The sequence below is a fragment of the Phodopus roborovskii genome, unplaced genomic scaffold (assembly GCF_943737965.1).
Source record: "Phodopus roborovskii unplaced genomic scaffold, PHOROB, whole genome shotgun sequence".
NCBI classification, from domain to species: Eukaryota; Metazoa; Chordata; class Mammalia; order Rodentia; family Cricetidae; genus Phodopus; species Phodopus roborovskii.
Genome location: NW_026126416.1, coordinates 33,416,900 through 33,439,849, shown reverse-complemented (window position 1 = coordinate 33,439,849; position 22,950 = coordinate 33,416,900). Strand labels below are relative to the sequence as shown.

At 48.6% G+C, this 22,950-nt stretch overlaps 1 protein-coding gene across 2 annotated transcripts; it reads right to left on the bottom strand.

Annotated features, from left to right (window-relative positions):
* Window positions 1-207: 207 nt before the first annotated feature.
* Rpap1 (RNA polymerase II associated protein 1) lies at window positions 208-19,900 on the bottom strand. 2 transcript variants are annotated; one of them, XM_051183665.1, is made up of 25 exons: window positions 19,763-19,900; window positions 17,334-17,590; window positions 16,719-16,867; window positions 16,385-16,474; window positions 15,337-15,457; window positions 13,920-14,141; window positions 12,019-12,198; window positions 10,347-10,462; window positions 10,020-10,118; window positions 8,995-9,096; window positions 8,646-8,813; window positions 8,237-8,416; window positions 7,991-8,125; window positions 7,528-7,698; window positions 6,719-6,876; window positions 6,152-6,310; window positions 5,838-6,039; window positions 5,297-5,406; window positions 4,877-5,072; window positions 4,396-4,548; window positions 4,043-4,185; window positions 2,612-3,368; window positions 984-1,160; window positions 824-883; window positions 208-722 (listed from the first exon to the last, which is right to left on the bottom strand). In XM_051183665.1, the coding sequence occupies exons 2-25, from the start codon at window positions 17,512-17,514 to the stop codon at window positions 573-575; spliced, it is 4,179 nt and encodes a 1,392-aa protein (XP_051039622.1). In that variant the 5' UTR covers window positions 17,515-17,590; window positions 19,763-19,900; the 3' UTR covers window positions 208-572. The 2 variants fall into 2 exon arrangements, with proteins under 2 accessions (XP_051039622.1, XP_051039621.1); XM_051183664.1 differs by lacking the exon at window positions 19,763-19,900 and adding an exon at window positions 19,654-19,747.
* Window positions 19,901-22,950: the final 3,050 nt, after the last annotated feature.

Here is a 22,950-nt window from a genome sequence, read left to right as displayed (position 1 = left end):
AATGGTATTTGGAAAGTGCTAGATCAGGCTGGCATTTGGCTTCACTGACCCCTGACCTTCCAGGGTCCTACACAGAGTTCTCCAGGACAAACATCTTTACCATCTTCAGATGGAGACTGTTCTTACCTCCAACTGTGATGTTTTTCTACCACCTCTCTACTTGAGATAATCCACCCTTGCTACCAACTCTGAACACAACAAAACCAGTCCAGACTAGAAAAGAATTTATTTCAACGGGTAGCACAGCAATCATACACCCTGGCCTGGTGAAGACTGGAGGTGGGTGAGGAGAGGGGAATCAGACTGTTCTGTGCCCACAGTCGGGTCAACAGCTAAGTCACCCTCCACTCCTAGTACAGCCCTCAGAGGCCCCAGATCCTGAGCTCCGGTATCGGGATGTAAAAAGAGTTCCTTCTGTTCTAAAAAAGGCTCATAAACAATGCAGTGTCAGGAAGGCAAGCCTTGTGTTCCTTTGTCCCCCACTTTCCCTTATGAAATGATGTCCTGTATGAGCAGGCTTCCACTGGCAAGCCCTAGGAGAATATATCCATCTCTAGCTGATGCCAAGAGCTCTACGTCTTGAATCCTCCATTCTGGAGCACCTCTGTGGGCAATGTCTGAAGGTACTGCTGTCTCAGGCGAGGCAACTGGGAATACAGCTCAAAGCCCTCTGGGAGGCTGGAGTTGGGAAGCTTATAGTGGAGGAGATGCTGCCGAAGACCCTGTAGAGAGGGCAAAAACCATGAAGTGGGTGGTGAGCCTGTTGAGGTTCGGTTCCTTAAGTCCCCTGAATCTTTCACCTTCCCAATACCCACAATCCTACCTCCTCTGCCAGCAGCCATGTTTTCTGCAGCATATTCTTTCGGGCAGCCTTCACCTCATCCTAGGAGCATTAGAGGAAGATGTGGGACTTTAATTCTCACCTCCCCCCCAACTGGCCCACTGGCTCCCTCCTTCACTTTGAATATGGAGCTGTGACTTACTGAAGTCTTTGGGTCTTGGGAGAAGATGAAACTATTGACATGAGCCACGGCAACAGTGTAGAGGACAGGGCACCAATGTGGACGGAGTGCGCCAGTAACCAGGGCCCGGAAGTAGAGCTGAAGGAGAGGCAGGTTGTCTTCAGCAGGCTCTGTGTAGCAATCCAAGGGCACAGGCAGCTGTATGGATGGAAATGATAAGCTGAGGGCGAGGGTGGAAATGTGCATCATTGGACAGTAGTGGATGGCTGCTGGTCACACGTGACCAGATCATAAGGGCAGAGATCAGGTCCTAGAAAGAAAAGACATTTCCTTTCTTTAGTGCATGGGTGAAAGCTAAAGAGCAAAGACTAGAGCTGGGGCATGCTTTGTGCCTGAGCAACTTCCGGGGATGCATAAAGCCTCGGGTTCCATTCCCAGCATACAAACAGTCTGTCTTCCTTTCTTCCATTCCTTTTTTTTTTTTAATTATTATTATTATTTTTCTGAGACAGGGTTTCTATGTGTAGCCTTTGGAGCCTGTCCTGGAACTCATGGAGATCCACCTGCCTCTGCCTCCCAAGTGCTGAGATTAAAGGCATGCACCACCACTGCCCAGTCAGTATTGATTTCTTAAACATATTTAATGATAGCTAACACTTATGATGTAAGGCTAAATAAAAAATTCCAATTTTATAAAAATATACAAGTATACAAAAGAGACTAGAAAAAATGCAAATAAAAGCAATTGTTACTGAGCCAGGACTGGAAGTGCATGCTAATCATGGGTTACAGAGAAAGACACAGTCTCAAAACTTTTTTTTCTTTTTTTGAGACAGAGTCTCTATGTAGTTCTGGCTATCCTGGAACTCGCTCTGTAGACTGGGCTGGCCTCAGACTCAAAAAGACTCAACCGCCTCTGCCTGTGGTGTGCTGGGACTAAAGGTGTATACTACCACACACCTGACTCTGAAACTTTTTTTATTATTTACTTATTTATTTTAATCATTTATTTATTTACTTATTTATTTCGTCTTTGGAAACAGAGTTTGTCTGTGTAATAGTCCTGCCTGTCCTGGAACTCTGTTATGTACACCAGGCTGGTCTCAAACCCACAGAGATCTGCCTGCCTCTGCCTCTTGAGCACATGGACCACGCCAAGTGTAAGCTTGACCACCCTTTAGGACTTTGTTTCTTAGCCTTACTTCCAGTAAGTGCTCCACAGAAATTTCTCAAAAGAGTCAAATTCTCCCCAAACTTCCATACCAGGTCAAACCACTCCCCCCACCCCATAACACCTTTTCCTTATGGGAAGCCTACTTTGATTGTTCTAAAAATTCTCAACTCTAACTTAACATGCCAAGAATTTGAGTAATTAAGGATGGTTTTGGTTTTGGTCTTGGCCTGTCTTTCATCTAGACTGTAGGCGTCTACAAGCAGAAGCCAAACCTTGTTATTATGAATGTCTACTCTGTGCCAGATACCACGGTAAAAACCCTTCTATTCTCTACCATCCTGGAGCCTTCAAAGCCCCCAAAAAGTAAAATGAGGAACTGAGGCCCACCATAGCTCCGCACGGCTCAGGACTGCCCCCAAGTGTCCAGTACAGGGGTCCAGGGGTCCTAGGCAGCCCTGAGAGGCTGAGAACATACCTGAGTCAGTGGCAGGCCTAGGGCTCGCAAGACTCCCACGTGCTCCCCAAAGAGGGCAAGGCGGAAGGTGACACTGAACCGTCGCTGCAGAGGAAGGAGGACCAGGGCCCCAAACAAGTGGTCCCCAAAAGAGACAGCCTCAAAGTGGTCTAAGAAGCTGGCATAGAGGTCAGGAAAAGACGCCAGGCCAGGGAGTGGGCAGTCCAGGTTGAGGCTTGGCAGGACTTGGGGTCGACAGAGCCGTGCCAAAAGAGCCGCCACCAGATGCTGTACAGGACTCTCTCGGAATAGCTCACTGTCCACCAGGAACACACACATGAGCCTTGCCAGGCGGGCGGCAGGAGGCACAGCCGAGAGGGCCTCAGGGCGCCAGCTCTCCAGAACTAGCACCCACTGTAGGGCCCTCACAGCGACGCCTACAGTGTCAGCGGCAGGAAGCCCAGAGGGAGTATCTGAAGCCCGATGGTAGAGATGTATCAGTGGCTGGAAGGGCCAGTCAGTGGGCAGCAGTGGCTCCTTAGGAACGGGCAGTAGCAGGCTTGAGACTCGCAGCAGCTCCCCACGGTATAAGGCTTGGGAAGTCAGCAGGCTGGCTCGGGCTGGTGAACATTGAGCCAGGTAGCAGCTGCGGATGCTGGGGAGATCGTGGCAAGCCTGAACTAGGAGTGCTCCTCGTCTGCATTGAGGATCCCCAGTGTTCCCTAAGGACAGTCCATCAGAGAAGTCAGCTGCCTCTGGACCCCCTGATGCATTTTCCCTGTAACAAGGACACAAAAGCCAAAACTGAGGGCTGGAACCATAGCATCTAGACAGCGGTGCCAGCTCGCTAGGGTTTCCAAATCCAGTCCTGTGTTGTGTCTTTCTGCTCCTCTCACACCACAATGTTGCATAGCAGTTAGGAGACAGGACAGAGGCAAGTTTACTTAAACTTCTGTGCCTGATCTCTAGCTGTACTGGGATTACGGTGTGTTCCACCCAGCTCCTATTTACTTATTTGTTTACTTTTGAGACAGTCTCATTCTCATATATCCCAGGCTGACCCAGAACTTGACAGGTAGCCAAGGCTGGACTTGAACTCCCGATTCTCTTGCTGCTACCTCCCAAGTGCTGGGATGACATGTGTGCATCACCATGCCAGGTCCCCCAGTTGAGTCAGAGCCTCATACATGCCACAGGTGCTCTACTTTCAACTACATCCCTAGCTCATGTACCATTTTCTAAGCCAATGTCATACTTTCAGTCTTACCATTCTTGGGTGGGATGAAGATGAGTAGCCTCATCTTCACTACACTGAGGGAATAACAAAAGCATAATATATGAAGGAAAGAGACTAAAGCCTAGATTTCCTGGCTCTAAGATGCTGTTTTGTTAACAAAACTCAGCGGCACCCAAAAGTGCCAAGCACTTGATGCCGGAAACCCCTGGACTCACGGCAGGAACTCCAGCCGGAACACACAGCTCAGCAGCAGCTCTTGAGCGAGGTATTCACTTCCAGGCAGCAGCCGGCTCAGCAGGACCAAGGCCATGGCATGATGGAGGGCAGTGTTGGCGACTAGCTCTGGTTTCAGGGTTGCCTGGGGAGGGAAGATGGTGTTATCAGTGCAGGGAGGGCAGCATGGAGGGTACAGAGCAGAGAGGACTGAGGGTATGAACAGAAAGATGGAGGGTATCAATCAGGGAGTAGGGACTAAAGTAGGGACTGCATGGTCTAGTGGAAACAGTACAGGCAACAGAGAAGCAGGGGGGACAGCAGGGTGGGGCTGACTCTGCAGACAGAAACCCACCGCTTTCTGGGTTAGGGAGAGCACCAGGTACTGCAGGTGGTACTCATGGCGCAGGGCCCAGGCAGAGAAAGGTGTGAGCTGTGGGGCAGGCACGGGGGCCACACACTGAAGAAAGTAGTTCTGGAGCCCTGGAGCAGCTAACACAGCAGCCAGCTGAGGAGAGAGTGTGCACATCTGGAAACTGACTCTACCATCTGCTAGGGCTCCCCCACAGCTGGCCTCTCCCAGCCACTCAGAAAAATGAGGCCTCCCTTCTCCTGGCCACCTCCCCCTCCCTTCTCCTGGCCACCTCCCCCTCCCTTCTCCTGGCCACCTCCCCCTCCCTTCTCCTGGCCACCTCCCCCTCCCTTCTCCTGGCCACCTCCCCCTCCCTTCTCCTGGCCACCTCCCCCTCCCTTCTCCTGGCCACCTCCCTCTTTTCCTGCCCCTGCTAGCTTGAGGTAGGGAATGCCTGGCCTCTGAGTAGGTACCCAAAGCTTACCTGTCCACAAAGCCCCTTGTGGGTCCGGACCAGAATGTTGAGGAGAGAGAGGAGGGCAGTGAGGAATGGGAAGGGTGAGGCTGAGCCAGCCACACTGAGAGGGGGACAGCCTCCTGCACAGCCCAGTGACACAAGGCTGGGGACAGCTTCAGGAGCAGGAGCACAGGACAGCGGATTGCAGAGCGGGGAGCAGTGCCTGCAGGGAGAATGTTGATGCTGAGGGGACTCTGGTCTGGTGAATGCAAGCCGGAACCTAGCTGTGCAGATCACTGTGTTCCTTAGAGGCCCAAGGGCTTTTCCCTGCTGGGAATCTGGGTTTCTTCCAAGCCCCTAAGGGTCCACGTCCTGGGATGGATTAGGAGACCCAGGAGCCCCTCAGGAGAGGACATGCCTCCTCTGCACATTCCACACAGAACATACCTCAAGGAATCCCACAGATGGCCCAGAGAAGGATGACTAAGCAATGGCAGCAAGAACTCATCCAACAAGCGCTCCATGTCCTGAAGCCAATCCTCTGGGCACGAGCCTGACTGGAAGACCAAAGGGTCACTGAGCTGATGGGCCAAAACACCCACTTTTCTTTTTTCTTCCTTCTTGTTAATTAATTTTTTATTTTATGCACATTGGTGTTTTTCCTGCATGTATATCTGTGTGAAGGTGTCAGAATTCTGGGAACTGGAGTTACAGACAGTTGTGAGCTGCCAGTGGGTGCTGGGAAACTGAACTCAGGAACTCTGGGAGTGCTCTTAAACACTAAGCCATCTCTCCAGCCCCCAAACACCCATGTTTTCAGCCCTGAGCTTGCTATGGTACACATCTAGCGGTACATAGATGTACCTGCTAGGGGTCTCTGGTCCCATTAACAAGGTTCTTGGAAGCTCCACTGGGAAACACAAGTGGAGTCAGAACAGGAGGAAGTGGGCAGGATGCAGAGGAAGGCAGGCAGGCAGGCTGCACTCACCTGCTGGCTCCAGGCCTGATAGTAGGCACCCAGGAACAGCAGGCAGGCACTGGGCACTGGGCCCAGGGCACTCCACACATCAGGTCTGGGCAGCAACTTTAGGATCTGCTTTAGACATGGCTCAACCAGTGGCTGAAGTCCAGATACCTGTGTCCAGGTGATTGAAGAAGGGATGGCCGACACACAGGCCTCAGCAGAGCCACTGCCAGAGTGCCAAAAGGGGCAAAGGTGAGGATCTGGCCACCTTACTCCCTGTGGAGGAGCACTCCCATCCTTTCTGGGCATGCCTGCTGGCAGGCTCGGAGCTGGCCTACCTGGTGGGCTCAGGATGTGTGCTGCTAGCTGCCAGGGTCAGCTGGGTAAGAAGAGTGAGTAGAGAGGCCATCCGCTGCATGGACAGTGGCTGTGGGGGACAGGTGCTGAGCTCTGTAGGCAGGGTCTGCAAGGCCCGCATGAGCACTGGGTACAGCTCCCTGGGGAAGGACAACGGACCTTCACTGTATGAAGAAACCAAGATGAGAGCACAAAGCACTGCCCTGCCAGGAGCTTCAATCTGGTGAAAGAGGATCAGGACGGAGAAAGCCCCAGGACTGAGACACTGTACAAGGCTAGGGCCTGAAAACTGGGGAGGCTGCAACCCTTCAATGATGCCCCACAACAGGGAACTGACATCTGATTTCATCAATATACTAGCTTTTGTCCAAGACTGCAGCTAACCCTCTCTTTCCGAGAAGGTCCTAACTCCCAAGCCATCATGCAGCAGATATCCCCTCATCACTCTTGGCCTCCCTTCCTTGGGATCTGGAACAAAACTGAAGGAACATACACACAAGGAATAACAGCAGGGTTCTACAAGAGGCCTACTTCTTGCCCCTCCTCACCTGTAAAGGTCACTGCCCTGGCCATAGGAAGCAACCACAGCCCACAGACGGAAGGCCTCTGTGCTCAGCATTTCCGCTTCCTCAGGTGGCAAGGCCAGTTCCTGTGGAGCTTCAGCGATGAATCGGCACAGACGGCTCCTGAAGTCAAAGCTGCTCAACTGAGGACGAGCAAGCACAAGGTGTGGTATTGGGATCATCCAACTAGTATCGGGCTCCCTCTTGGAAACAGGCTCAAGCTGGTCCCATTCTAAGTCTCTGCTGCAGTAGGGCCTATGGCAGGGCTGAAAGACCTCGGGCCCCTCCTTCATCTTTTTTTTTTTTTTTTTTAAACATTTGTTGGGGGCTACAGGTGCTCACATGCACATGGAACTCAAACGAAATTCACTGTCACAGTCTCCTTCTTCCAGGTGGGTTCTGGAGTCAGGCCTCAGGCCATCAGGCTTGGCAACAGTGCCTTTACCTACTGAGCCATCTCACTGACTAGTGTGTTTTTTCCTTCTTTTTAGACAGTGTTTGCTAGGTACTTTTTCTGCCTGGCTACAGGTGATGAGTGCTGTATGTAGTAACTCTGGATCAGGTTTGCATCAGAGAACCCTCCCCACATTAGGAGACCAGAATAGGTCCAACAGAGCCAGGTGCCCAGGCTCCTGCCTGATGGTTTCTGTTGAATTTCTGAGCAACTGGACTAGAAAGGAAGAGGAAGGTTGAGTGACGTAGCTATTCAGAAGTCTTTGATCATGCTTAATCCAGCTCAAACCAGCCCTATCTTACTTATGTGCTCTCCTTTTTTTGTCCTGTGTCCTGCTTACCAGTCGGGCAGCAATATTCCTCCCAGCTGAAGCCAGTACTCTAAACAGTTTCATGGCAGCGGCACAGGGCACTTTATATAGACTGGAAGTAGGCCCCACCGGCATGGGGGACCAACTGGTAGGCAGGAACTCTTGAACTATGGTCTCTATTAGCCGAGGACACTCCAGGACCTGCAGGAGACAGGAGGAAAAGGGAGGCAGAGAGGACGAAGATGAAGTCCATCAGCTGGGCACAGCTCACTCGCTTATGCCTAAATCTTAATATTCAGGATGTTGACGAAGGATTTCCACATGTTCCAGGCCAGCCTGAGCTACACCATGAGCTCTAGGCCAGTCTGCGCTGTAACGAGATCCTATCTCAAAACAACAGCAGCAACAAAAACAATGATAACAAAAGCCATAAAATAAAGAAGGAAGAGCCATGGGGTTGTTTGCCTATTCATTGCCCTCCTTTCCCTCTCACCCTCGTGGCTGACTCCAGGGAATGTCGGGCCAGGCGGATAAGCACAGCTAGGATGTCAAGAACCACAGAGGGTCCTGGGCAGGTCACCTCCAGTATATAGCGCAGCCGAGGCAGCAGATTGGTAGTCAGGAGCCCCTAGGACTCAGAAAAGAAACCCATTGCCACATGAGGTAGAGACAATAGTCTTGATATTGCCCAACAAATCTGCCCATTGGGTCAAGGACTAGAGTGCACATTTCCCTCTACCTTGATGACATCATGTCTGGCCAGGTCGGGTGGAGGACGGCTTTCTTCCTCAGGGGTCTTCTTTGCCTTTCCAGTTGTAGGTTCTTCATCCTCACCTTCATCATCTTTGTCCTCCTGACTGGGCATCAGAGGGAACACCAAAGCTCCATGATACCAAGAGAAGGTGCTGTCAAGGAGCTCCTGCCAGAGGATGGGGCAGAGGCAGGAAGAGATGGAAAGGCAAGAAATGGTTTCTGGGTAGAGCCATATTCCCCCTCCTGACACGCACAAACAGCAGAGGCAAGGCTCCCAGGCTTTTGATGTTGAGAAGAGGCTGCCACCTGCTTCCCTAGTCTCCACTCTGCCTGCAAGCCTTGAATGAGGAGCAGAACCCTGCCACCCCTGAACCCCACTCCTATCCCTGACATACCTCATCTCCAGGAGTTACTAGCAGAGTACGAAGAGCCCGGACAGCTGCTGCAATGACACCATCCACCCTGTCATCCAGAGAGAAGCGCAGCAGGAAGAGGAAACCAGCATCCAAGAGGAGGCGCAAGATACTGCCCTCTAGGCGGTCTCCAAACTCACCAGCCTGGGCCTTGGGGTAAGAGGGATAAAACTCTGTTGAAGATGCAGAAGTTGTATAGAACCTTTGCTGTCCCATGACCCTGCATTTGTCCCAATCCTAGTACGACCCATAGTGAAAAGAAAAAGAGTTTAAGATCAAGGGGTGAAGGATGGGGTGGGACTAGAAAGGACCAGTCCAGCAGTCCACTTACCCGGCTGATGATCTGGGACAATACATGCAATGCTAGCACTCTCTGTTGGGACACCTGGCTACGGGTCAGATGGAACAGCTCCTGTAGAGAGTACCCTGCTCTCTGGTGCAGGGACAAAACATCAGAAGGAACTAAGACACAGGGCAGTGACTCCCAAATGCCCAGGCAGGTGTTGAGAAAAAGGCAACATAAGCAAGTGATATCCCTGCTCTCCTTCTTAGAGCCTCAAGCTGATAAAGAATACAGGGCATGGACATAGCAATGGTGGCACAAAGCAAACAGGCATACAGTAGCTGATGATTTTGTTTGTACAGATTTGTTTACTTTATGTGGATTTTTTTTTCTATATGTACATCTATCCATACACCAGAAGAGGTCATCTGATCCCATAAGACTATAGTTACAGATGGCTGTGAGCCACCACATGGGTGCTGGGATTTGAACCCATGACCTCTGAAAGAGCAGCTGGTGGTACTCTTAACTACTGACCATCTTTCAGGCCCAGCAGCTTATGTTTAATGTGGAAAAGGAATCTGGTCTCAGTGGGTGGGCACAGCTTCAATGGCCCAACGTGGGATAAGAGTATAGACATCCTTGGAGTGAGTCCTGTTAGGCTGTGAAAATAGGGCTATTGTGGGGCCACGTCAGCAGAGTGGTATAGCAGAGGTAAAGGAGGCAGAGCTAGAGGACCTAGACTACCCTGCCAAGCTGAGGAGCTAGGACCTCATTCTGTGAGCAACTTTCCAAGGTAAGGGATGGCTTGAGTTAGGTCAGAGGCAAACAGGATGGCAGCCCCATGAGGAGAGGGATGGGATGGCCTGAGTGAAAACGTGCAAGGCCTGGCTTTGAGTTCCAGAACAGAGCAAGATGACAGTAGGAGGCACAGCATCGACTCTAAGAAACTGGGTGACAGCAAGGCCACGAGCTGGAACAGGGCACATAGGTCAAAGGCAACTGACCAGAGCTCCTCTTCTGTTAGACACCTACCAAAAGCTGCCCAGTCTTCTTTGGGTCCCAAGCCTTACCTCTGCCTCTTCTCCATGGTGGTGCAGGCCCAGATGGGTGGGCAGATCCACGTCGGGCGCCAGCAGCTCTCCTTGAAGGCTGAATCGGGCCTGCATTCTCTAAGAGACAGAAAAGGGCTTGGCGCAGCAGCAACTTGTCCATACTCAACCACCTTAACCTCAAGCCTTTTAGAATCAGGGCTGGGCTCTATCTCTGCCTGGAAACGAAGTTCATTTCCTTAAGGCCAGGCAGGAGATGGGAGAGAATCTGAGAGCACAGAAGAGCTGTCTCTCAAGGCTCAGTACTGGGCAGAAGGGCAGCAGCCCAAACCACCTGGTTCCCCTCACCTCCTGTGTTTGCTGTCGCCGGGGCGGGGGCAGGTCCTGGGTCCAGCGGAGCTTCTCCAGCTCAACAGTTTCCATATGGAGCCATTCTTTGTGGGGGGTCACAGGCAGTTTCAGTGCTAGGGAGGGAGAAGCACAGTATTCTTCCAGGCCCTCAGCTCATCTGTCTGTAAGATTCCCCACTGGAAGAGAGCAGCTACCACAGGGCCCCTGCACTGAATCTAGCAGCTCCTACCCTCAGCTAAGGCTAAATGGTATGGCTTGGAGGCTGGAACCCCTAGGAACTAGACGAATGTTTCAACTATAGCAGACACAGTCAGTCCTGGCTCAAGCCCCTAGCTGACTCCAAAAACTTATTTGAAGGAGAAAGGACAAAAGAAAGAACAGAAAAAGAAGACAGGACACCACATGCCAAGGAAGGTACAACAGTCCTCTCTCTGGTACCAGACCACTGAAGGGGCAAGGGAACAGGGTCAAAGAAGAGGGCAGCTATGCAGCTCCAATGCTGCAGGATATTGAAACACCTCTACCACATCCTCCAGCTTCTTCACCCCCACCCCACCCCCACTCAACCTGCCTGGCTGGCCCAGCAGTCCTCCAGGAGCAGGAGGTTCCGGATCATAATTCAATTTCCTCTTTTGTTAATCCCTAATGGAATAATCTTGTTTCTGGGAAATAAAATGCTTCCACTGGCCTCTGCTTCTGGTCTAGCATGTCTGCAGTCCTGTATCAGATTCTTCCCCCCTTGCCCTGGCCCTGCCATCCCCCTGCAACCGAAAGGAGAGGGATGAAGCAAGAGCTGTGCACCTGCAGCGAGAGCAGGAAGATGCTGGGGGAGGGGGAGAGCTTGAGGGGGGGGAGAGCCTGGGGGGGGGTAGAGCCTGGGGGGGGGAAGCCTCGGTCACATCTTGCTGCCTGTCATGGTAACAGGACAAGATAACAGAAGTGTGTGCAGGAAGATGTAAATGAGGACTAGCTGAGCCAATTTACAGGCACTAATGACGACTAACATTCCATGTCCAAGGGTAGAGCAGAGGAGCATCTCCCCTATCTCCCCATCGGCAAGCCAAGGAGAAAGGATAGCTTATTTCTACTTTTCTTTTTCTTTCTTTCTTTCTTTTTTTTTTTTTTTTTTTTAACATTTGTTCATTTTGTGTATGAGGGAAAGGATTCAGGCATTATGCTGGCCTGCCCTTGTCACCTGACAGAATGCACTCAGGCAGCATCCTTTGCAGGTGCAAAGAACCCCTTAAAAAGAAAGACCCCGCCCACATACGCTCTCTTCTCTTTTTCAGCGCTGTTCCACATAGGTTCCAGAGATCTAACTCGGGCTGTCAGGCTTGGTGGCAAGCACCTTTATCCTCTGAGCCACCTCAGCAGCCCACTGCCCTCTTTTGTAGCCTTGGCTGTCCCGGAACTTGATGTGCAGACATCAGGTTGGTCTCAAACTCAGACTCACCTGACTCTGCCTCTCAAGGGTGCAAGAATTAAAGGTGTGAGCTACCTGGCTACTTTTCTTTGGCTGTCCTAGAACTTGCTCTGTAGACCAGGCTGGCCTTGGACTCACCAAGATCTGCCTGCCTCTGCCTCCGTGAGTGCTGGGATTAAAGGCATAAGTCACCACTGCCCAGCTTTCCTCTCTAACATATCAAACGAAGTTGTCTATCTTCCACACCTGGGACTCTCGGCTCCAGCTTATCCTCCATCCTGGGCTCGCTGGGAGAAGTTGACAAGATGGACTCTTCTGTGGTGACAGGAACGATGGGTCTTCCTGGGCTATGCTCCTTGGTGGCCTTTGTTCCTGCTTGCTCCATGGCATGGTTATGAGATCTCAAGAAGGCAACCAAGCTGGGGTCTAGGGTGAAGGTGGAGAGAATTAGAAGCAGGGGTGGGCACTCCCTAGCCACCTGCACGCCTGACACTTGCAGAAAGCCTCCTACCTGTGGGTGGGTGCCAAGGACAGGATAAACTGGCTCCCAGTCTTGGCCCAGGACCCCTGCACTCACTCTCTTGTGGCCCTTTGATAACTCTGCCAGCCCACACTGTGTAGCCTGGGGCCTATCCCCCATGGTCCCTGTTCTCCACATGCCTGAACCACTGAGTACCACCAGGTGAGAAGTCTGGAGTAGCTGTGGTTTTAGCAAATGTTAACTAGAGCCGAAAGGAACGCACTTAGCCGAACAATTTCTTTCATTTTTTCCCAATCAGTTTGTATTGAATACATACTACACATGTGCTCAATATATAGTGGGAACAAGACTGACCAGAGGAAAGTTGTGCATACTACACATGTGCTCAATATATAGTGGGAACAAGACTGACCAGAGGAAAGTTGTGGCACACTACTCTATCACATGTATAACAGGAAGTACTGTAGTTACACTAAAGGAAAAAAGTACAGCTGTAATAAAGCATAGCATGAACTACAACAGGTAATACAGTAATACTACCTGCTGTAGTATACATAATGGGGCAGGCGTGGACAGACACTAAATCTCAGATTTAACCCTGTATCTGTATCTAAATCCAATCCATAGGACTAGATGTATAAAGCACTTTGCCTGGCACGTGCAAGGCTCTGGGTTTCACTCCCCCACTTCCACCCATCAATCCGTTCTATACTGTTCACCATCTATGTGACTTGGGGGGAATTTCTTAAATTTCTGAGCCTCACATTTTTTCCCCTTTGAAATATTTTTTGTTGTTGCTGTTTTAAGTTGTTACTGGGGGTATGGGGAGGTTATGTGTGCTGTGATGTACATGTGGAAGTCAGAGGACAACTTAGTGGGATCTGTTCTCTCTTCTACCTTCAGATGGGTTCCAAGAATCAGACCCTGGCCATCAAGCTGGCTCAGCAGGCACCTGTACCCACTGAGCGACCTCATCAGCTTCAAGGTTTATGTTTTTGAGGAAGGGTCTCACAGACACAGAAGGCCTCAAACTAGCCATGTAGGTGAGCATGAACTCTGGTCCTCCTTCCTCTCCCTTACTGGGATTAAAGACCTGTACCAACCTGAGCAGCAGAGTCTGGGTTAATTCTGGTTTTGAGGCAGAGATTCTCTGTGTAGCCTGGACTGCCCTGGAACTCACTCTGTAGACCAGGCTGACCTCAAACTCAGAGATCCTCCTGCCTCTGCCTCCTGAGTGCTGGGATTAAAGCCATGCACTACTACTACCCAGCTACTTTTTTTGTTTTTTGTTTTTGTTTTTTTTTTTTTCATTAGTAAAATTAAGTTAATACCATGTCTTTCCCAGGACAAAACAGAAGAAATGCATGAAAGTATTCAACATATAGCACATCAATTTCTAATGCCACTGACTAGATCAATTCTCAAAACACATTTGTCCTGTACTTGTATATACTTTAGTGGCCCATGCTTCCCTCAACTCCTTTAGGGGCCACAGGTATAGCTCAATGGCACAGCATTTTCCTACAGTATGTAAGGACCAAGGTTCAATCCCAATACCAAAATAAAGAAACACACAGCGAAGTGCCTGGCACTCACAGTAGGTCTTCCCCAACAAGCGGTGACCCCTTCCTAGCCTGACCCCAGTAGGAAGACCTAGGACCCATACCAAGTTGAGCCAGTAACTGCTGTTGCTCCTTCAGGATCTCCCTGGGATCCATGGCTTGCAGTCTTGCTACATTCTCTTCGTGGATGGTCTGGACTTCCTGCTCAGACGCCTGGCTGCTCAGCCCCTTCCCTGTGACCAGATTTGATCTGTGGAAGTCATGGATGCCCTCTGGAAACTGGCTGCCTTTGTCCCTAGAGGAGGGAGTCTCAGAGGGCACAGCACCTGAAAGAAGTGTACAGTTTTATTATTCTGCCTTCCTGGAGCTACCTAGACCCTCTGATCAATTCAATAAGACCAGTGAAGGCCCTGGGACTCTCCTGGACACAGAATGCAAACCACACAGCATTCTAGGAACTCTGGGGAGGCAAGGTGGCAGCTTCTCATTCACTCTTCCCTTAAGACTTACATGGGAAGACGTCCCACAGAATCAGCAAAGCCCCACATAGGATCTACCACCAGGGGTTTACCCCACGCTCTTCCCTTCCCTAGTAGTTCACATCATTAATGAAAAGTTGGCCAATATCTTTCAGTCTCTACCAGATACTTCTAACCTCCCCTCAGTACTCACTCTTCACCACTCAGCCATCTCTCCAGCCCCAATGCCTTGGTTTTTAATAGTGTGGATGATTAGCTCTCAAGGATTAGGGGCAGAATTAATTACTCACCCTCCCTTAGTAGTTTCTATTTAAAATCAATTAAAAAGTATACTTGAAGGAGCCATAGACTAGGTTGGCCTGATCCATCTGCCTCTGCCTCCTGAGTGCCAGCATTAAAGGAGTGTGCCACCATGCCAAGCTGTTATTTATTCTTTCTTTATTTAAAAAATTTTGTTGACAGGTGGTGGTGGCACATGCTTTTAATTTCAGCACTTGAGAGGCAGAAGCAAACATATCTTTGTGAATTTGAAGCAAGATTGGTCAACAAAGTTCCAGGACAGCAAGGCCTACACAGAGAAAAGCAAAATAAACAAATAAAAAAATAAATTTTTTTAAGATTTATTTAGCCTGGAACTGGAGTTATGGATAGATGAGTCACCATTTAGGTGCTCAGAACAGAACTTGGACCTCTGAAAGCAAAGAAAGATAAAAGGAAAGAAAGGATAAATAAATGTACATTTGAGAGACTGAAATTGTAGCTCTGTTGTTAACACACACATCCTTGCAAGGATACACGAAGCCCTGGGTTTAATCCCTATATACACATAAATCAGGCATGATGACATGTGTAGAAGCAGGAGGATCACAATTTTAAAATCCTCCTCCATTACAGGGTGAGGTCAATACATTAGATGGAATACATTAGATCTGTTTCTGCTCCATTCCAACAACCAAAATAAATAAATAAATAATAAAAGTTCATCTATAAGAGACAAAAAACAAAAAGCTAAACTCAATCATTTCAGCCCAGCAACACTCACCCTCTGGTGGGTCTATGCTGGGGACAACTCCCCCAGCTGCTGAGACCCTGTTTTCAGTCATCCTCTTTGCTGCAATCTCTTGGGCAAAGATGCTCCTCTTACCGGATGCTGCCGTTTTCCCCTACAGGGCAAAGAGAAACCAAGCTGCTGATATTAATTACCTGCTCTTCCTTAGCTCCTTAACCAAGGCTCTGGGTCAAAGAGGAAAGAAACCTTCTCAGAGAAAGTAGAACTTCTGGGATATGGTGGTACACTGTTCTTCCAGAAGACCTGAATTCAATTCCCAGCACCCTCAGTCGACAGCTCACAAGTACCTACAACTCAGTTCTGCAAGCACCAGCACTTGTGTGCACTACCCACCCATACAAATAAGGTTCAAAAAATTTTTTTGGTTTTGTTTTTTGAGACAGGGTTTCTCAGCATAGCCTCAGCTGTCCTGGAGCTCACTCTGTAGACCATGCTGGCCTCGAACTCACAGAGATCTGCCAGCCTCTGCCTCTGGAGCGCTGGGACTAAAGGTTTGTGCCACCACACCCAGCTTAGTCTTAAAAATAAAAGGACTTTCCCAAAGTACTAGACAAAATTTACACTGAGACTCATTCATTCCCTAAGCACTACCTGTGCCGAACAGTTTTATGCCAACTTGACACAAGTCAGAGTTATGTGAAAGGAGGGAAACCTCGACTGAGGAAATGCTTCCATAAGATTTAGCTATAGGGCATTTTCTTAATCGGTGATTAATGGGGGAAGGCCCAGCCCATTGCGGGTGGGGCCACCTCTGGGCTGGTGGACTTGGGTTCTGTAAGAAAGCTGGCCAAGCAAGCCATAAGGAGCAAGCCAGTTAGCAGCACTCCTCCATGGCCTCTGCATCTGCTCCTGACACCAGGTTCCTTCCCTGTTTAAGTTCCTGTCCTGACTTCTTTCAAAATGAACTATGATATGGAAATGTAATTGAAATAAACCCTTTCATCCCCAGGTTGCTTCTGAGCATGGCGTTTTGCTGCAGCAATATAAACCCTAAGACCCCACGGAAGGTAACCCTGCTTACCTGTCTCACCTGTGAGCGATGGAACACAGGAGGGAAAGCAACACCACTGGGCACAGGCAGAGTCACAGGGACTGAACTTGTATCTCGTTCCTGTGGCAACAAAACACAAAGCAGTGAAGATGCACGGGTTCTCCAGGCTGAACCCTAGTCCACTGGCCCTAGGACCCTCACTCCAGGGGTTCATGAACCCACATTGGATCCAGTCTAGGTTGTTCTAACCTAGCTCCAAACTGACTGGAGTGGAGAAGTCTACATTTCTTCAGCACTCTCCACTCACAAACCCTTTCCTTCCCCAAATGGGATGTTTGCCCCACCCAGCTGTGCTAACACGTACAATAATTTTAGACAAGACGGCGGTGATGTGCTGGTCATGCCTGCTCAGTCTCTCTTCAGGATCTTCATCATGAGGCAGGGGGTGGCCAGGGCTGGGTCTGGCTCTCTTTGTAGGAGCAGGCACCAGAGCTGGGGGCAAATCTGGGAGATCTGATAGAAGGAATCCAAATGTTGAGTATATACACACTTTCCTAAGAAAATACCAGGGCTTGGGGCAGCAACAGAAAAGAAGACAGCTGCTGTGGGTCCTGGCTCACGCTGTGTTATCTTGGGTATAACACTAACCTCTCTGAGCAGTTTCTCCATCTATATAATGGAGCTGTAGAGCTGCAGAGCAGCGTGTGGTGGGAGATACACCTGGTATCCCAGGATTTGCTAGGCTTAGGCAGTAGACTGCCACAAGTTCAAAATCGTTTTATGCTAAATAGTGAGCTCCAAACAAGCTAGAGCCACAGAATGAGACCCTTTGTCTGCAAACAAAATAAAATACAAAAAAATAAAAACAAAATTTCAGCAACAGAGGTTACAGTTAGAGCAGAACTGTGCCACCTCAGCATGAAAGTGGGCTCCCTCAGGCTGACTCCTCTCTCCTCACGCCATGCCTGCAGGCACTCACCGTCCAGCATCACCACATCCCGACGGTCCTGCCGTGGAAGCTGGTCTGGATGAGCATCACCAAATCTCCGACTTCCTTTCACCAGCTGCACTGCGGGTGCCGCACCAGCCTCGAGGAACTGACTCTGGAAGCGCAGGAGGTCCACCTCAGACTCTCCAGGCTTTGGTCTGGACAGCATCATGACACTCAAGCTGTAACCTTTGTATGACTCCTTCCAGTACTGTTTTCCTGGTGTGGAGAATCACTCTCATTCACCCCTAAAAGCAATAAAACAATAACTTTATAAGCAAGCACTGGTTATGTTCTTTCTGAGTTCATGTGAACTCACTCCTCTTTTCCATTTCTTTCTCCCTCAGCAGTCCCTGGCCATCAATCTAGTAAAATTACTTATAGGCAAGGCAAGGGTGGTAGCACACACCTGTAAGCCCAGCATGTGGGAGTGAAGGCAAGAGGGTAAAGAGTTCAAGGTGATCCTTGGCTACACAGTACGTTCAAAAGCCAGCCTACGATACAGTACACCCTGTACTAAAAACCAAGAGTGGGTGTGGTGGTGCAGAAGGCAGAGGTAGGTGGATCTCTGTGAGTTTGAGGCTGGCCTGGCCTACCTAGTGAGGCCTATGACAGCTAAGGTTACATAATGAGACCCTGTCTCAACGAAACAAAACAACAACCAAAAAGGACATATTGCTAATTTAGGTTGTTTACACTCTGCGGGTGACAAAACTCTCAAAATGTTCTCAAATTAGATGATGTTGGTAGCAACCTTATAGATGTAGTAAAAAGCCACTGAATTGTACACTTAAAAAAGATAAATTCACCAGGTGTGGTGGCACACGCCATAGAGAGGCAAAAGCTAGAGGATCTCTGTGAATTTGAGGCTAGTTTGGTCTTCAGAGAGAGATCTTGCCAAAGAAAATAAACAAATAAATCAACAAGGGCTCAACAGCTCAACCAATAAAGACACTTGCTACCAAGCCTGGCAACCTGAATTGAATCCCCAACCCATATGGTCAAAAGAAAGAACCATCTCCTGCAAGCTGTCCTCTGCCCTGCACAAGTACACCAGCATGTGTGCCTACCTCCACAAAATACATTAAACAAATAATGTAATAAAAATAAAATGTAGTTCAAGGCCAGTACTGTCTACAAAGCTACACAGAGGAAACCCTGTCTGGAAAAACCAAAAAAAAAAAAAAAAAGATAAAAAATCTGGCACATGGGAGAGTCCAGTACACTACACCAGCTGTCTTCTAAAAGCTAAGGACAAGAAGCAAGGAAAGACAAGCCAGACAAGTCCCTTACTCTTTGCCCAGTCCTATGCAGGATTAGATGCAATAACTATACTTACTAGGCCAGTATAGAAAACATACCTAACACAAGGGTAAAGAGACCAGAAATGTCAAAATAATCCCATGAGTGTGTAACTTAAGGAACAGTACCAAAAGTCAGCTGTGATTGGCTATACCCGTTACCCTAGCACTTGGGAGGCTAAAGCAGGATTGAGAATCTCAAGACAATAATAATATGACAAAACCTTGTCCCCAAAAAGTAAAAAACAAAAACAAAAATAAAAGCATTACCCCAAAAAAGCTTTTTGAGAGTTTTCTCTGGTGTGTGTGTGTGTTTGTGTGAGCAGTCAGGAGTAGGTCAGTGGCAAAGTGTTTGCCTAGCATGCAGAAGGCCTTGGTTTCATTGCCCAGTAAACACACACACACACACACACACACACACACACACACACACACACACACACGGCTGTGGCTGATGTGGGTAGCTAAGCAGTTCATTTTGAAATCAGTGAGCCAGAAATAAAATAACAGTTCCACTACCTCCTAGAGTGAAATTAGGCAAATTATTTAAGCTATTCCAAATTCATTTTCAACTAAAAAATGCACAGGGCTAGGCCACTGGTAATCCTAGCATTTGGAAAGTTGAGGCAGAAGGATCAGGAGTTTCAAGTTAGCCTGGGATAACGAAACCTTTCAAAACAATAATAAAAGATCATTGCACGAAACATGCCTACCACAGTATCTGTTATATAAGTAAACTTCAGTGAATGAAAACAGCTAGTTCCGTGCTACGGAAAGAAGCAAATGTACTCCCCCACAAACTGCAGGGGAGATTTGTCTAAAATCAATTTGTGCTACAAGTTACACCCTGAATCACAATAAGGATGGCTCCTACAGATGAACTCGGAAGCCAAGGAAAACTAACGATGGATTTACTGGGTTTTCGAATTGCCTCTTACACCGCAGCCTTTACGTTGACGACACAAACGGAGACAGCGCCTAAGATTCTACTTAAGCATCTTGGATCACACCTGTCAGCCACCGAAAATGAAGAACTATGCCCTGGGTCTCGTAACACAGGAGTCTCGGCCACTGCTGTGCAAAGACTTCCAAGCAGGTTATGACAAAGTAATCGGACACCTTGCTCCTGGGTTCTCCGCCTGAGCCACTTGAAGCGGATCTCTGCAACCAGCCACCTACTCGAACGAGGAACCCCTGGGCGCCGCCATGTTGCCCGTGCGGAGCTGCACTTCCGCCACCGCTAGAGTTCAGCTTCCGCCAATCCCCACCCCTACCCCGAGGCTCTCTGACTTGGCCGCGAGCACTTTAAGGCTCCCTGTCCCGTGTTGAACCTCTAAATCCCAAAGCAGCGAAGCCTGCAGCATCTAATCTCTATACAGATGCTTGGAACCCGCGCGTTTGGTGTACTGCAGACCCAGGTCTTTCAACACACACACAGCACCGCTGGCAGAGGCAAAGGATGGCACCGACGTCCTTCTGCACTCATCACCACCGTGCTTAGCCGCATCCTGTATTCCAGCACCAGTGCTCGCAGCAGCACACAAAAGCCTGCACATACACTAACGTGACCTCCCTAGTGTCTTTACGGAGAAGGTAACCGTGAGAGGGACCCAAAGAAAGCAACACTCCCAGAGAGTACTGTAAGAATTGGGGTGTTAGAGAGAAGATGGAAAAGAAAAGGGACTCTTTGTCATCAAGGTTGCAGCTTCCTAAGCACCCTTTCCCCTTTCCCCTGCCACCCCCTCCCCAAAAGTCTCTCCCCTTTAAGATCTAGCCAGGTTCAACAGTAAAACCTTTACTAATCAGGCCTGCCCACTGGACTGAACTTGGATGGTTTGAAATTTAAGCAGCTGCACTGATCACTTACATAGCAGGTTGCAGCATTTACTGGTTACCACTTCACAAGAGTTCTTTTGGCATTGTGGTATGGAAGGCTTGTGTAATCCCAGTACTTGGGGATTGATACAGGTTCAAGGTCTGCCTGGGCAACAGAGTGCTACCCTGTATGGGTTTTTTTTGTTTTTGTTTTTGTCATTTTGGTTTTTCAAGACAGGGTTTCTCTGTGTAGCTGTGGCTATCATAGAACTTACTCTGTAGAACATCTGCCTGCCTCTGCCTCCAGAATGCTGAGATTAAAGGCATGAGTCACCACCTCCTGGCTTTAAGACCCTGTTTTGTTTTTTAGATTTATTTATTTCCTTTTAAATATACAAAATTTTGCCCGCATGTATATTTGTGTACCATGTGCATGCCTGAGAAGCCAGAAGAGGGAGTCAAATTTCCTGGAACTGTAGTTACAGATGGTTGTGAGCCACCATGTGGGTGCTGGGAATCAAGCCAGGTCCTCTGAAAGGGCAACAGGTGCTCTTTAAAAAAATGTTTTTATATGTATTCATTTTATCATATAAATGTATTTATTAGTGTTTTGCTTGCATTTGTGTATTTTACCACTTGCATGCCTGGAGCCTAAGGAACTAAAAAGAAGGTGTCAAGATATCCCGGTCTTGGATATACTGGAATGGAGTTACAGACAGTGTGAGTCACTGTATGAATGCTAGAAGACCAACCTGGGTCATTTGCAAAAGCAACAAATGCTCTTAACTGATGAGCACTCTTTAGCCCAAGGCACTGTTTTGACAGAATAAAAAGTCCAGTCTATTAAAATAGGCAGAATTGTCCATTGTTCTTTGCCTCCATAATGCTCAACACTCTATTGCTATGCGCATTCTTATCCTTATAAATCATTGTTTGAGGCCATCCTAGGATAGCCAGAGTTAATTCAGTGGCTTAAAACTTTGACAGGATGGAAAGATGGCTCACTGATTAAGAGCACTGGGTGCTCTTCCAGAGAATCTGAGTTCAATTCCTAGCAACCACATGGTGGCTCACAACCATCTATACTGGGATCTGATGTCCTCTTCAATCCTAAAAGTGTACATGCAGATAGAGCACTCATCTTAAAAATACAAAAAACAAACAAACAAACAAACAAACAAAAACAGGGCTGGAGAGATGGCTTACTGGCTAAGAGCACTGACTGCTCTTCCAGAGGATCTGTGTTTAATTCCCAGGGCCCACATGGCAGCTCAAAACTGTCTGTTCCAGGGGAACCGACACCCATGGCAAAACACTGATGTACATAAAATAAAAATAAATCTAAAAAAAAATAAAACAACTTTAGCAGGCATCAGAATTTGCTGGAATGAAGCTGGACTGGTGATAAGCACCTGTAATCCCAGCACTGGGGATTTGAGGCAGGTGGGTTGCTGCAGTCCAAGGCCAGCCTGGACCCCCCCACACACACACACGCATGCACGCACGCACCCACCACTGCCTCTGCCACTGCTTCCTCCATCCTCCACCACCCATCACCCAGAACAATAAATCGGAGCAGTGGTGGTGTACACATTTAATCCCAGCACTTGGAGGCAGAGGCAGGAGGATCTCTGTAAATTCAAGGCCAGTTTGGTCTACAGAGTGAGTTCCAGGCCAGTCAGGGCTACACAAAGAAACCATCTCAATAAAGAAAAAAAAAAAAAAAAAAAAAAGAGTACAATAAAACACATATATAAACCCTACCCTTGGAGCCTCTGACTCACTAGTCTCTCATAGGACCCAAGAGTTTGTTCTCCTAACAAGTTTTTCAGGTAATGCTGCTGGTCAAGAATGACTTCAGATCTATGTAATCCTTCACAGATTCTCCAGGCCTCTGTCACATTGGTAAACGTCAGCTATGAGAATTTAGGCAGTCTTCTGATTTCAAATGGTACTAGAGCTAGTAAGTTCTGGAAGTAGGGGAAGGAACTAGGAACTGGCACAATGGCTGCAGAATGGAAGAAAGGAGGAAACCATTGCTCAGAATAAAATAATGAATCCAGGTGAACATGCAGCCAACTAACTACACCCCAGCCTGTTTGGTTTTGAACCCTCACAAGGTCTAAAGTAGCTCAAGTTGGCCTTGAATTTATTATGTAACCAAGGATGACCTTGAATTTTCAGATTCTCTTGCCTCCACCCCCCAGTGTTGGGAGCCACCACACCCAGCCATTACTGACAAACCTTAGCATCACTAAAGGTGAGACAGTTGCACAGTTTCCCTCTTGATGTGATGATGGCTTGGAAGTACAGAAGAGCTAAGAATTCTTGTCCAAAAAATTAGAATAGCTGGGCAGTGGTGACACACACCTTTAATCCCAGCACTCAGGAGGCAGAGACAGTAGGATCTATGTGAGTTTGAGGCCAGCCTGATCTACAAGAGCTAGCTCTAGGATAGCTAGGGCTATACAGAGAAACCCTGTCTCTAAATA